Source organism: Salvelinus namaycush, chromosome 18, assembly GCF_016432855.1.
Source record: "Salvelinus namaycush isolate Seneca chromosome 18, SaNama_1.0, whole genome shotgun sequence".
Lineage (NCBI taxonomy): Eukaryota > Metazoa > Chordata > Actinopteri > Salmoniformes > Salmonidae > Salvelinus > Salvelinus namaycush.
Window position 1 is genome coordinate 17,482,682 of NC_052324.1, and position 15,839 is coordinate 17,498,520.

Below are 15,839 nucleotides of genomic sequence, written 5' to 3' on the forward strand. Positions count from 1 at the left end.
AAGGGTACCAAAACATTTCTGCAGCATTGAAGGTCCCCAAGAACACAGTGGCCACCTTCCAACAGGACAACAACCCTAAGCACACAGCCAAGACAACGCAGGAGTGGCTTCGGGACAAATCTCTGAATGTCCTTGAGTGGCCCAGCCAGAGCCCGGACTTGAACCCGATCAAACATCTCTGGAGGGACCTGAAAATAGCCTAGCAGCAACGCACCCCCCCCCCCCCCCCCATCCAACCTGACAGAGGTTGAGAGGATCTGTAGAGAAGAATGTGAGAAACTCCCCAAATACAGTTGTGCCACGCTTGTAGCGTCATACCCAAGAAGACTTGGTGCAATAATCGCTGCCAAAGGTGATTCAACAAAGTACTGAGTAAAGGGTCTGAATACTTATGTAAATGTGATATTTCCTTTTTCTTTATTTTTAATGAATTAGCAAAAACTGTTTTTGCTTTGTCATTATGGGGTATTGTGTTAAGAGAAAGGAAGGAAATGTTTGTTTTCATCAATTTTGGAAGAAGGCTGTAATGTAACAAAATGTGGAAAAAGTCAAGGGGTCCGAATACTTTCCGAAGGCACTGTATTCATTTTAATATGTGCCTGTGTGTATAGTGATGTGGGCGGGTAAATGTGAGTGTATATTTTCATATATAGAAGAGTATAAAAATAAATTAAACTTACACCATATGACTCAAATTGAGCATACATGTACATTTAAAGGTAGATCACATCTGCAAATGTATAGATATATATACGTATATTTTTGAAGCAATACAAGACAAGTTTATAAACATAAACATAAAAAACAGCTGAATTTGTAGCCAATACATTTCAAGACATCTTCCTAAAATGAAAGGATTAATTAAAGAAAACTGCTGCCTCAAAGTGCTACGGAAGACTATGATTCAGTCCAAGATATTCAAAAGCATTTAAAGGATCAAAACCCGTGACGTGGGTGGGACACCATAAAACCTCAACATGAATCTCTTCTAGATTATACCAACATCCCCACTCTTTCAAATTGGTCAGATCCAACTGGAGGAGAGAATTATTCAGCTTAAAGGTTAACTGTTATTTTTGGAAAATAACTCAAATCTTCAAGAACTCTTTAGCTTATGGGCAAATAATCTGTGGGAAGGGAGAGAGGAGGGAGCAAAGGGAGTGGAAATTCCCAGTGCGACATCCGCTTCACATACTGTACTATATAGAACAACTTTCTGAGTGATCCTACTGTAGAATGAGCTCCTCTAGCTGCTGAGGGAAGGGGAAACGCAGCAGCGGCCCGTACATCAGTATCAGACCTAAGAGCCTTCAGAGGAATCAGACAGTATGGGGTAGGTGTTGTCTGCAGCAGAGGCTTATCATGCAACCAGCTCAACAGGAGGGACACCAGAGGCTCGTACATCACAGGCTCTGTGTGTGTGTGTGTGTGTGTGTGTGTGTGTGTGTGTGTGTGTGTGTGTGTGTGTGTGTGTGTGTGTGTGTGTGTGTGTGTGTGTGTGTGTGTGTGTGTGTGTGTGTGTGTGTGTGTGTGTGTGTGTGGGGGGGCCGCTCTGCCTACTCTACTCTATGATGGATCAGAGGAGAGAGTCATTATTTGAAGAGGACATCGCTCTCTGCGAAGCATGTTCTGCTCCTCTGTTCAAGGACTGAGGCGTTCCAGATTGCGCCATGGAAATGTGAAAGTCATTTCCGATTGAGCCGACATATATGGAGTTTACCATGAATGCAGTCTCTGCTAACGCGGGAACATTGTCTTTAAATTTCAATCACGCTGTAGTGCTGAACTACCGCAATACGGATGAAATAAAGCCCTTAGAAAGCCAGAGAGTGTATTAACGCCACAGCACACACACACTAACACACATTCAAACACACACGCAAGTAGGCAAGCACATGTGATGCGAGCGTGATACATCATTCCAATGCCTGGGCCTTTTCTAAGACAGGCTTATTCACAGAGGTCAACGTCACCAGTGTTTCAATAAAACTAATGAGGTTAACCTTGGAGTGGCGCGAGGCTTGCTCGACTGCCTGAGATCTTAGCTTACAGAAGCATAAATTTTTTGAACAATCATCTAACTGATCGGTAAGATGCTTGTGTATGGATCTATATCAGGTTAACTTAAAAAGACCTCCTCAGGTTGGCACCCCTGTTAGAATATACATTTACTGTGAGACAGCTGAATCTTCAGATCAACTGACTGTCTCTCTGTCAGAAGGTGCATGTGAACCTTCAACAAACTCAAAGGCCAGTGGCGCCAAGCCTTTGTGAAACGGCCCTGTGTAGCCAATCAGAGATGCCCTCTCTCCTTCCTGAGAATCACATCACCGTCACTGTCCACTCAGATCTACAGACAGTTTTGTTGCAGAAAATCACCAGGCTAAAACTAAGCAAAAGGCCTCACTTTCAAAAGACTCTCACTATCAACCTCATCAGCATATCACAACAAGCTGAACTGTGTAGATTTGGTGTGAATTGGACTGGGAAAGCAATCACGCTTTTACAATTCTGCATATAAAAATTATCCTGAAGATTTCCACACAAATACCAACTACAACTTGAGAAATCACTTCCCTACTCATTAAAAAATACACATCTGATAAAACTAGAACAAACCGGGACAGACATTTAAAGCCTTCAGAGCCCTAGCCAACTGTCTTTGCAAAGATTCCAGGTGTGCAGTCAACATTAAAATGCAATATCAAATTCTGGGCCACATGGTTTGGTGGTGAGTATAAACAGACATCTCTTTCAATGCTACGATGTCACAGTCTTAAATCTTCTTCAGTACAAAAGAGGAGGTTCAAAATCCAGTCTCAGAGGAATCAATGAACAGTTGATGTGCATCAATGTATAAACCCCACAACCGCCAATACACATTGAGATCAGTTTTCATTCAAATCCTGTCTTTACGTTCCTTTACCCTATCAGGTTGAAATTTTGCCAAAAATACACATGCTCAAGGCATTGACAAAGAGACAGTAGTCAGAAAAGTTTTACAGTTATGTTAAGGTAAATGCAAATAACAGTATAACACAATCGTGATGTTATCATGTCATTTGCTATATTTCCTCCGCTCTCATGGCCACATACAGAATCTGAGGGTCTTTAGGTCTGTTTTGGGTGTGGGAGTAAAATAGAGTTATCTTGGCTGCATGTTGCCTCTTCATGCAGAGGCCCACTCTATGTCAGAGAGGAGTATTGTATGGGTGGTGGTCCTCAGTGGCCTCTCTACCCCCCTCAGTCCTTCAGGTTGTCCTCTACGACCCCCTGGGCTGACAGCTCTGTCACGACGTTGTCCAGGTAGTTGGGGTCTGGGTAGCCGTGCCCTGTCAGATTGGAGCCAAACTCTGTCTTGTGGTGGATCTCATTCCACACCACCGTGTCTGACTCGCCCGTGGTGCTGGACGTGTCGATGGTGAAGATGAGGCGGCGGTCCCACGCCATGATCAGGAGCTTCAGGACCTGGGGACAGACAGACAGAGGATGAGAGTCTTGTAGGGAACAGCAGCAGCTTACAGTGCAGTCACCATCTCTGCATAATGTATTTTGGAAAACATGTCCTTCCCATTTCCACACAGACAGTGCTGTAAGTCTTACCTTCCTGCCCTGATCATTGTCTGGGAGGTAGCAGTGCCGTGGGAAGCCTCTAGCGCTGAACTTCTTCCCTGGGTTGGGATGCTCTGTGGCCTGGTGCAAAGGACAAAAACAAAAACAACCCCTCTCTTTCTCTTAACATTCAGTCAGAGGGAAATGTCAAACGTGCCCCTGGGATTAACTTTTATACTAGTGGTCATACTAGTTTATTTGACTCTATCAAATCATTCATTTTGGGGGGCACTGCCAAAACCTTTTTACTTGTCATTAAGAAACATGTTCTTTATACCAGTTGTATAGCAAACAAGTAACTGCCATGCTCTGTGATGCAGGTGATATGTGTTGACATGACACACCATAGTCATTGTACTCCACTCTACTTCATAATGCACTGTATCATTACTATTTCATGACTTTCTTCCACAGAGTACAGCTGTCAGTGAAGATGTGTTTCAAGGGGGAAGTGAGGAGGGTCAGTGGTGTGGTGGGACACTGTGAGTGGGCTGTGGTGTGTTGGGGCACTGTGAGTGGGCTGTGGTGTGTTGGGGCACTGTGAGTGGGCTGTGGTGTGTTGGGGCACTGTGAGTGGGCTGTGGTGTGTTGGGGCACTGTGAGTGGGCTGTGGTGTGGTGGGACACTGTGAGTGGGCTGTGGTGTGTTGGGGCACTGTGAGTGGGCTGTGGTGTGTTGGGGCACTGTGAGTGGGCTGTGGTGTGTTGGGGCACTGTGAGTGGGCTGTGGTGTGTTGGGGCATTGTGAGTGGGCTGTGGTGTGTTGGGGCACTGTGAGTGGGCTGTGGTGTGATGGGGCACTGTGAGTGGGCTGTGGTGTGTTGGGGCACTGTGAGTGGGCTGTGGTGTGATGGGGCACTGTGAGTGGGCTGTGGTGTGTTGGGGCACTGTGAGTGGGCTGTGGTGTGTTGTGCTGCTGCAGTGTGGAGGGCAGAGGACAGACAGACATAGTCTTCCTCCACCCTCCCCAGGGAGGCTAAGCCTGCTCTTCTGAAAATAAAGGTCATTGACTCTACTAAAGCTCCGCTCTGCAGTCAGGATGAAATATGCAGCCATCTTCCCTCCTCTCGACCGCCCCCGCCCACTGCAAAGAGAGGAGGTGAATCGTTCTCTCTCTCTTTACAAGGATGCAGTCACGCGGCTTTGGGACACTTCAACCCCCTCAGCAACACTAAGCACGTAGTCAAATACCCTCTGAAGCATCCTCATGTCAGACACAGCAGTCTTATACCAACGTAGATGGAAGAGAATAGACCTAGGAAGGAGAACCAGTGGATGAGTGGACGTGGGAGTGTGGCGGATATATGGGTGGCACGTCGTGAGTTGTGCTTACCTGTATGCCAGCAGGAATGTCATAGACGATGCGGATGGTCTTGGCCTCCAGGTAGCCGGGCAGGCAGTGGGGGATGACATGGTAGTCCATCTTCCCAGGGGGCTGTGTGCCTGTCTTCTCCCCATAGATAGCCTTACAGGTGGGGCACTGCAGACTGCCATCCTGGACAGGGTCACATTAAATGTTCAATATTCAAACTAATCTAATCAAACAAATGGAATCTAATCTAGAGTGACTTCATGGACCTAGAACCACCTTCTGTACTAAATTGACTTTTAATAAAACAAGTAATTGTCATTTTGTTTCATGGTTATGCATTAAAATGAGCATGAACTGTGTTTGGCAGAGTAAGGCCTGCTTCTGAATTAGTTTGATCTCAATCTAGTCTAATCTAATCTCATCTAATCGAATGATATCAAAGTATAACACCACATCAAATGGGATGTGTAATTTCACCCGCTATTATACAATATCATATTACGATATGGTATCATTGATACCATAACAAGCGCTGGCGCGAATGCCCTTTCTCACCTTGTTGCCATTGTTGTACATGGCCACCAGGCACAGCAGATGGTAAATGTGCCCACACTTGCCAAGCTTGCCCACCATTTCTGGCTTTATGCCCTTGTGCTGCAGGACACCCTCGTAGCCCGATGACATCACCAGCCTCTCCATGCAGATGGTGCAGTCCTGGGAAGGGAAAGTGAGTGGGCACCAGTTACTGTATCTGACTGCAGGGTTGGGATGCATAGCAATGATACACTGTACAGTATATTGATTTCAAACCGTATTAAAGTGTGTCACCTAGGACTCTCCTTACCTCATCAGGGGCTACCTTCACTTTCTCCGTGTATCTCCGCACCACATCCTCTGGGTTTTTCCCTAGCAATAAAACACAACATTGAAAGCATATGGTTAAAAGGAAAACATGACTAGATAGATCTGCATAAGGAGAAGTGAATCCTGTCTATTTGACTACTAAGTAAACCTAGTGACTGGTCTGGTTCTTAAGTACCATAGCCCTACTTGATTATGATGAGACAGACCAGTCCAATAAGAGAGTATGATTAATATTGGGTGTGATGTTGAAGAGGAGGTCACCTTCAAAGTGACACAGAACAATGAGCCATCACCCACACACTAAACTAATCCCAGTGTGAAACCAAGCTAGTATGGCTGACAGAGCTCACCCACAGCTTACACCTCTAACACGCTTACAGGCGGGCACTCTTCCCCCAACACTTTTGTTTGCTCATTTGGGGAACAGAGAGAGGGAGAGAGAGAAAGGGGGAAGGGAGGAAGAGAAGGAAAGAGACAGAGAAGCGAGAGAGATGAGAAAACGTGATGGAGAGAGATAGATAGATATAGAGGGAGAGATATAGAGAGAGAGATATAGAGAGAGATAGAGAGAGAGAGATATAGAGGGAGAGATACAGCGAGAGATACAGAAGGAGATACAGAGGGAGAGATACAGAGGGAGAGATATAAAGAGAGAGATAGAGAGAGAGAGATATAGAGGGAGAGATATAGATATATATATATATATAGAGAGAGATATAGAGGGAGAGATATAGAGAGAGATATATAGAGAGAGAGATATAGAGAGAGAGATATAGAGGGAGATATATAGAGAGAGAGATATAGAGGGAGAGATATAGAGAGAGAGATATATAGAGAGATATAGAGAGAGCAATAGAGGGAGAGATATGGAGAAGGACTGCATTATGTATTTTCCGGCATTGCCTTTTTGATGGTTTCATTTGCTAGATCAAAGGCCTCTCTGGCCTCCTTTACAGCGGCAGCCGGAACAGGATATCCCTAAATCTCTTTCCCTCTCTGCCTCGCTCCATGGGGGCTATGCTGCATCAATGCAGGCACAATTGGCTGCAACCCATCTATCAATCCGTGGTGTCCTCCCGTCCCAATGCCCCCGCCTGGGTCTGCAGCCCGGGGACGGAGGGGAGAGATGGCGGAGGCATCTGGGTGGAACAGAGTGATGCAGGGCTGAAAAACCCACAGCATGCACTGACCAATTAGGACAGGCAGTCCCCCGGGGACGCCTATGGTTTCCACGGCATCAAATTGACATTGGCCTGGCGCCATTTTAGCTAAAGCGACCACATCTCACCCCTGGATCGTCATCAACCCATCTCACTACAATAGTTTCATCTTAATTATGCTTGTGGAAATAGCTCTGTTAATTTCAATGTGGTGGGAAGCCAATGAAATGTGGTGAATGTGACCGTGAGCCCTCCCTTCCCCTTCGCCAGGGTCATCGGGAGTGCATTGTTCAATCTGCTGAGAGGGTCATTAGCTACCTGCTTCTACATCTGCATTGCTTGCTGTTTGGGGGTTTTAGGCTGGGTTTCTGTATAAGCACTTTGTGACATCTGCTGATGTAAAAAGGGCTTTATAAATACATTTGATTGATTGACCTGCCCTCCATCGAGGACCTGCACGACTCCAGGACAAGGAAGCGGGCAGGAAAGATCATCGCAGACCCCACCCACCTCAGACACCCCATCCTTCAAAGAATCCCCTCTGGCAAATGGTTCAAGTCAATCATGACCAAAACCAGCTGCCTCCTGAACAGTTTCTTATCCGGTACTGTGGCCCTCACCAACTGGCCCTCAGGCTCATAGGGATTAAGACTTTGCATTGAGCCGAGCACTGCACCTTGCCTTCAATGAGGTGAAATAATAATAACTGCACTATACTGCATTTGCACTATGTACACCTCTCCATATATAGATATATCCCCTCTGTAAATTGTATGTCATCACTGTAAATCATCTTATACTCCAGAGTTGTATGTTTACCCTATTTATACTGTATATCCTGTATGTTGACTTTGTGTCTGTATCTGTTTGTACATTGTCTATTGCTGGCAGCACCTAGTCACTAAGTCAAATACCAGGTATGTTTAAATGTTCTTAGCGAATAAAGATATTCTGATTATCCAGAGGAGAGATTTACTTAACATCTTAATGTCTCAATAGAATTCCTCTCACACTCCATGACAGCCCCTCCCCTCCAGTGTCCATGGGAACCCTCCCTGTCATACATACAGATGTAGGATCTTAACTTGAGCCAGTTTTCTACAGCAGGAAAATAATCCTCCAGCAACAGGAAATGTGAATGGATTTTAATTACTGGGCATTTTTTGTAGGGGTTGGTACATTTTTCTTGATGGAAAATCAAGTCTAAAATTTCAAAGTGGAAATTACAAAGTTCAGAAGCCTTTTTAAACCTCAAATACACTACAATTTCCTGTATTGCATGAAAGTTCTCCTGCAACAGGGTGATCAAAGTAAGATCCTACACCTGTACTTACCTTTCCTGAGGTGCTTCTTCTTGGTCTTGCGGCGGATGCCATTGACCCCGGGCACAGGCTTCATGTCACTCTTGTTTATGGGCGGCGGGTGCAGGATGGGTTTAGGGGCCCGGGTCAGACACACAGGCAGGCCAGCAGCACACATCAGGATACCTGTCATACCTGGCACACACACACACACACACACACACACACACACACACACACACACACACACACACACACACACACACACACACACACACACACACACACACACACACACACACACACACACACACACACACACACACACATACAGGAAAGAAAAGAGCCATGTTGGTTTAGTATTATGACTAAGAATGGAATGCGAAAACTAAAGCACTCGTGTAGATGCAGCCTACGGGAATAAAAAATAAAATGTATTGCAAAAGAGAAGAAAAATAGAACCATTACCTGCAATTGCTGGGTGAACTGGTCCAGAGCCAGTCAAGTTCTTAACAGGGAGGGCCGGGACCCTGCAGAGAGAAAAACGTCCAATATGAAATCATCCGGTTTTCAGAAAACTAAACATAATGACACTACAGTTCACTGTTATAAAGTACTGTACTTTCTCAGTCAGAATGGCCACACTTACACAGATGTAGAATATGACGCCATAGTGCGAAAGAGTCCATGGTCACGTCACGTGTCCTAGCTAGCAACTACACCACAAACACAGACAAGACAGCCTGACTCATCAACAGTCACTGCTGTCCCAGAGCATGATTCAGAATGACACTTAGAGAACACACACACACACACACACACACACACACACACACACACACACACACACACACACACACACACACACACACACACAGACACACACACACACACACACACACACACACACACACACACACACACACACACACACACACACACACACACACAGACAGAGGACAACCACTGTTGTTTACTCGCAAAGACATCTAAAATAGGAGTGATAGAGAGCTGTGCACAAAGCATGTGGGTCGAGATGAGTGTGAGTGTGTGTTGGTAAGTCCCTTTTAAGAAACCACGGCCTCAGCTTCAGTCTGGTAATGGAGTGCCCTCCCACACAGGGCAGACCAGACTGCAGGGAAAGGTCCCCTGTCAGAGCTAGGGTTAGAGCTTTAGGGTTAGAGACCGCAGGCTGAGCTTCTTTTGCTGCTGCTTCTGCTACTCTATGTGCAGAGAAAAGAACAACTGATCTGCGGTGATGGAAAGGACCAAATAGAAGAAAGGGAAGCCATTTTGATGTCAACACAACCAAAACAGTTTAGCGCTTACGCAATGATCGCAATGAAAAAAGAGCAGCTTTGATGATTGAATTATTATCCTGTATTAACTTACACAGTATTTCAGTACATGCAAGAAGCACGTCACTGAATTAGAGTAGAATAATAAAACTGTCTTACTTTCCCAAAGGTATTATGTAACGTTAATACCATTGATCTAAGAGATCCCTTCCCCCAATAGCAGCTCAGACTAGATGTGCTCCACACGAACCAGCCCCTCCCACCGGCCTCTCTCTCTCCATCTCTGTCTCTCTCCTCCATGTACAGGCAGTGTCCAGGACCCTTAGCCCAGTATCTCTTCAGCACCTCCCTCACAAATCCCTAACAAAAGGCTGCTTTGATGTGAGCAGACCCTGTGTTCCTGTGCCAGGGGAGCCCTTCAATGAGCTCTACAGAATTAACAAAGGCCCACGTGTCCTGGACACTCTGGGTCTGATCTGCCTTATCTCCACTCATTCTCAGGGGAACTAGTGTAGCGATATGCAGGCTAGGCTACATAGAGGAGTAGAGATATGAAGCTGCGGCCAGGACAAGGTCAGCTAGCTGGGTAATGGCCTATACTATAGCATGATGCATGTCAGACAGCTGTGTGCATGTGTGGTCCATTTATGCTCAGGAAGGCCGAAAAAACGTATGTATTGTGTTGGAGAAAGGCCAAGAGCCAATAAGAGTATTGTGCTGGCATGTCTGCAGTGCGTGCTGTACACAGCGCCTCAAACTGGCAAATCAGCTCAAGCAGACAATCAGGCATTTTCAAAGAAAACAAATTAGGCATTGCCCACGGGGAGAATTCCTCCCTATATTTAAACATGCACTTACAGTATCTCAAATCAAGAGTGTCTGCCTCTTGAAACACATGTATAATTCAGGAATTTCATGGAGAGTGTTTGTGATTAAACAATACATTTTCACCAGGAGAGAGCAACATATAAAAGAGCCCTTGGCACTGTCACACACACATGTACACACACATGCATACACACACGCTAGTGCACCTTGAGACAGTGTAAGTGTAACAGCATTTGTAAGCATAATGTTTTAACATCATGAGATCATTCAACCATATAAACTCTTGTTGCACAAAAACACACAACAGCATTTCTTGCCACATTTAATTTCTAAATATGGGAAGCTAGTAACTCCAACTTTAAGCTTTTAATTAACAAGACCCTCGAGTTATTCTTAGTAACACCTGGTCCACACTTGCAAACATCAAAAAAGTTTAAACTTTTTCTACGTCTTAAAATCCGCATCAGCCAAATAAAATAGAAAAATGTGATAGAATATTTCTTGTTATCTGCTCCCATGGGATAACCTGGCACAGTTAGCCCTATGATAACACAACCAACTGGCCATGATTATTCCCATAAGAAATTCTTCATCAGCCAACCAAAGATCTTAGACTTTATATCCACCAACCGGTGGCCTCCCGAGTGGCGCAGCAGTCTAAGTCACTGCATCGCAGTGCTACATCGTACATTGCACTACAGACCCGAGTTCAACCCTGAGCTGTATCACAACTGGCCATGGTCGGGAGTCCCATACGGCAGTGCACAATTGGCCCAGTGTCGTCCGTATTATGGGAGGGTTTGGCTGGGGGAGCTTTACAAGTCGTTGTAAATAAGAATTTGTTCTTAACTGACTTGCCTAGCTAAGTAAAATCTTAAAATAGGTCAACTTGGACACCAGAGGGATATTTTCAACCAAAGAATTCAAGGTTTACTATTGTTCCGCTTGCTCTGTAACAAGTTTAGTATAACAAGTTTAGTGTGACAAATGAATGACGCATCCTTGACTAGGCTACTAGCTACTAACGTTAGTCAAAATTCAAAAAAGCATGTTTTTGCATACAGTTGAAGTATGAAGTTTACATACACTTAGGTTGGTGTCATTAAAACTCGCTTTTCAACCACTCCACAAATTTCTTGTTAACAAACTATAGTTTTGGCAAGTTGGTTAAGACATCTACTTTGTGCATGACACAAGTCATTTCCCCAACAACTGTTTACAGACAGATTATTTCACTTATAATTCACTGTATCACAATTCCAGTGGGTCAGAAGTTTACAACACTAAGTTGACTGTGCCTTTAAACAGCTTGGAAAATTCCAAAAAATGATGTCATGGCTTTAGAAGCTTCTGATAGGCTAATTGACATCATTTGTGGAAGAGTACCTGTTGATGTATTTCAAGGCCTACCTTCAAACTCAGTGCCTCTTTGCTTGACATCATGGGAAAATCAAAAGAAATCAGCCGAGACCGCAGAAAAAAAAATTGTAGACCTCCACAAGTCTGGTTCATCCTTGGGAGCAATTTCCAAACACCTGAAGGTACCACGTTCATCTGTACAAACAATAGTATGCAAGTATAAACACCATAGGACCACGCAGCCGTCATACCGCTCAGGAAGGAGACACGTTTTGTCTCCTAGAGATGAACGTACTTCGGTGAGAAAAGTGCAAATCAATTCCACAGTAAGAACATCATAATAATGGTTAAATATGGTGGTGGTAATGTGATGGTCTGGGGATGCTTTGCTGCCTCAGGACCTGGACAATTTGCCATCATTGAAGGAATCATTCATTCTGTTATGTATCACAGAATTCTACAGGAGAATGTTAAGCCATCCGTCTGTGAGCTGAAGCTGAAGCACAGCTGGGTCATGCAGCAAGACAATGATCCAAAACACACAATCAAGTCTACATCAGAATGGCTGAAAAGCAACAAATGCAAAGTTTTGGAATGGCCTAATTAAAGTCCAGACCTAAACCCGATTGAGATGTTTTGACAGGACCTGAAACAAGGAGTTCATGCTTGAAAACACACAAATGTCGCTGAGTTAAGGCAGTTCTGCATGGAAGAGTGGGCCAAAATTCCTCCACAGTGATGTTAGAGACTGATCAACAACCACATGAAACGTTTGCTTGCAGTTAAAGGTGGCACAACCAATTATTGAAAGTAAGGGGGCAATTACTTTTTCACAAAGGGGAATTGAGTGTTGCAGAAAAATGAAATAAGTGTCACATTTTTGTGTTATTTGTTCACTCAAGATCCTTTTTTTAATATTAGGTTTTGGTTGAAGTACTGACAACATTCAGGGTGTAATCTGTAAGCATATGCAGGGTTATAATATCCCTCTTCTGCTCTGCTCTTTATCATTGACCTGTTTCAGGGAAGGGACCGTCTCTGGGGCCAGTGACCTGGTCCTTCCTGCAGCTGGGGCTAGGGCTGGGATTCATGCGATGGGCCACTGCTGACCTACATCCCCCCTCTGCTCCTCTCCCTGTGTGGGCAGGGACATGGTCACGAGTCCACAGCTGGATGCCATGCTGCACACATAAAAGCCTCGCAGTCACTCCTAAGATCTACTGATCATTTAGCTGATCATTTTGCTTCCATCTATTATTAAAACTGGGGTTCAGATTTAATCAGGAGGTAGTACCTTACAAATGTACAGTACAGTAAAACAATACCACAGGAGTGTTCTGGTATTTCACTTTCAAGTAAATTCCATGAGTGAGTACAGACCCAGTAACCTCTTTTTCTCTTTCACTCCATAAACCCTTATCACTCTCTTCATCCTCTGTTCCCTTATCACAGTCCTGTCTACCCTTCCTCTCCTCCATCCCTCTCTTCTCCTCTATTCCTTCTCCCCCCCTCTCTCCCAGACTGACTCTCCAGCCTGACTTGAGCAGGAATTAATTAGGCTGAGAGCAATGTGATTTCCTCCGGATACAGAGACCAAATTAGGCCCAGTTACAGAAGTGCTGACGGAGCCCTTATATCTCATCGTCTGTTTATCATGCACCAGGAAGACAGGGAGGAGGAGAGGAGAAAACTCAAAAAGTGCTTAATCGCATATTGATGTGGTGGAGGACTGGGAGAGGAAGGCAGACCCTGCCCCCGGTTATGCCCAGGGGAAGAGAACAACATCAGTAATGCACTTTACAAAGCACTCTCAAAACAGACAAATAAGCAATAATGACACAGAGCATCTCTTACATAGCATCGGTTTGGTCTGGATGGTCCTTCGTGATTTATTCAGTTGTTTCTCCTTTAATTCTACCTAATGGAGACAGGGCTGAGATAGGGCTAGGGGGTCTAGTGGAGAGCAGAGAAGGGCAGGCTACACACACGGCTGTGTAATCCCTGCCTTGTCCACTGGCTTCCACTCTTTAGAGAGCTAGCTCTGCTCTCCAGTCTGAACAGAGGACAACATTGGTAATAATCACTTAACACAAGGAGACATGAGTGCCAAAACAAACCCTACTCACTCAGCCAAGGGCAGAGAGAACTGCTGGGCAATTGCATAGTAAAGTACTATTCACAGCCTCATTATCAAACATCTAGTAGTGCAAGTAGAAAGGATCTCTCTTACCATGTATCCCCTTCAGCCATCTTTAGCACATACACAGATCATTTCCTGTCCGAGAGCACAAAACCTTAGATTGTGTTTCTCTGTGCTCTCTAATGCGGAAGTGAATTGAGGAAGTTGAGATGAGGAAGTGGCTTTCTGATGTTGAAATTACAAAAGAAATCACCTGCAAACTGCCTCTCTGTCCTTTACTATAACTGTAAAACTCCCTGAGAAACTCAATGTCCAAATATATGGCAAGTTTTGAGTTTAACATTGTGGTATGATCACAGAGGAAACATTCATAAGAGGAGTGCTCTGTACACTCCAGATAGGCAGAGAATCAAAGGCCTTGTTGGAACACAAACATCTATTAAATTCCACTTTCTTCCTCCTTTGGATGAATGTGTTCGTAGTTCTGAGGTTGTTTTTACTGATACACCTTCTGACATTTATGATTCAGGTACAGAAGATCAAAAGTAAAGGCCAGTTGGAAAGTGAATAGCAGATGAAAACCGTGGAAACCCAATATGAAAAGCAAATGTGACATGCCTAGCCAGACCAGTAGGTGATGCTCTTTACTAGCCTGAAGACAAGCACAAAATTATTCCGCTGCAAATCTGAATCTGTAATGTAGGTGGCACCATGTGCTCTTTTTAAAGGATGGGCCCCTATCTCTTGAAGACCCTAGGATCCATGTGTAAAGGGGTGGTCAGCCAGCCACTGGGATGACAACCCAACTTGGGATGGGGGAGAGGTTTTAGCAGGTGGAATATTAGAGGACAATTAGAGGTTTACTTAGTCACCGCTGCAGTATGCTTAACAGTGCAAATATCATGGTACAGCTATATAAACATTCAATTATCATGGTACTTCTTAATGGTAAGTTTTCAAACATATATTATGGTAAGTATAATCAAAACTTGTATCTCATTATGGTAGGTGGTGAAATAAGTACAGCTAGTTATAAATGTAATGGTTTAACAGATAATAAGAAAATACGATCAGTCCTCAAAAGACGATCAGTCCTCAACTGGCAGCTTCATTAAATAGTACCCGCAAAACACCAGTCTCAACGTCAACAGTGAAGAGACGACTCCGGGATGCTGGCCTTCTAGGCAGAGTTGGAAAGAAAAAGCCATATCTCCGACTGGTCAATAAAAAGAAAAGATTAAGATGGGCTAAAGAACACAGCCACTGGACAGAGGAACTCTGCCTAGAAGGCCAGCATCCCGGAGTCGTCTCTTCACTGTTGACGTTGAGACTGGTGTTTTGCGCGTACTATTTAATGAAGCTGCCAGTTGAGGACTTGTGAGGCATCTGTTTCTCAAACTAAACACTCTAATGTACTTGTCCTCTTTTTCAGTTGTGCACCGGGGCCTCCCACTCCTATTTCTATTCTGGTTAGAGCCAGTTTGCGCTGTTCTGTGAAGGGAGTAGTACACAGCGTTGTATGAGATCTTCAGTTTCTTGTCAATTTCTCGCATGGAATAGTCTTCATTTCTCAGAACAAGAATAGACTGACGAGTTTCAGAAGAAAGTTATTTGTTCCAGGCCATTTTGAGGCTGTAATTGAACCCACATATGCTGATGCTCCAGATACTCAACTAGTCTGAAGAAGGCCAGTTGTATTGCTTCTTTAATCAGAACAACAGTTTTCAGCTGTGCTAACATAATTGCAAAAGGGTTTTCTAATGATCAATTAGCCTTTTAAAATGATAAACTTGGATTAGCTAACACAACGTGCCATTGGAACACAGGAATGATGGTTGCTGATAATGGGCCTCTGTACGCCTATGTAGATATTCCATACAAAATCTGCCGTTTCCAGCAACAATAGTCATTTACAACATTAACAATGTCTACACTGTATTTCTGATCAATTTGATGTTATTTTAAA

The 15,839-nt window shown here is 44.3% G+C and overlaps 1 protein-coding gene across 2 annotated transcripts in view; it reads right to left on the reverse strand.

The window, feature by feature from the left end:
- Positions 1-378: 378 nt before the first annotated feature.
- LOC120063186 (E3 ubiquitin-protein ligase DTX1-like) overlaps positions 379-15,839 on the reverse strand; it is a 67,464-nt gene continuing 52,003 nt past the window's right edge. The window contains exons 5-11 of one of the 2 annotated variants that reach the window (XM_039013395.1): positions 8,717-8,778; positions 8,282-8,443; positions 5,768-5,829; positions 5,479-5,637; positions 4,945-5,106; positions 3,604-3,693; positions 379-3,468 (exon numbers count right to left, since the gene is read on the reverse strand). In XM_039013395.1, the coding sequence (XP_038869323.1) occupies positions 3,244-3,468; positions 3,604-3,693; positions 4,945-5,106; positions 5,479-5,637; positions 5,768-5,829; positions 8,282-8,443; positions 8,717-8,778 (922 nt within the window). In that variant the 3' untranslated portion in view covers positions 379-3,243. Of the gene's footprint in view, positions 3,469-3,603; positions 3,694-4,491; positions 4,867-4,944; positions 5,107-5,478; positions 5,638-5,767; positions 5,830-8,281; positions 8,444-8,716; positions 8,779-15,839 lie in introns of those variants that run through there. The other variant, XM_039013396.1, reaches the window with a different exon arrangement.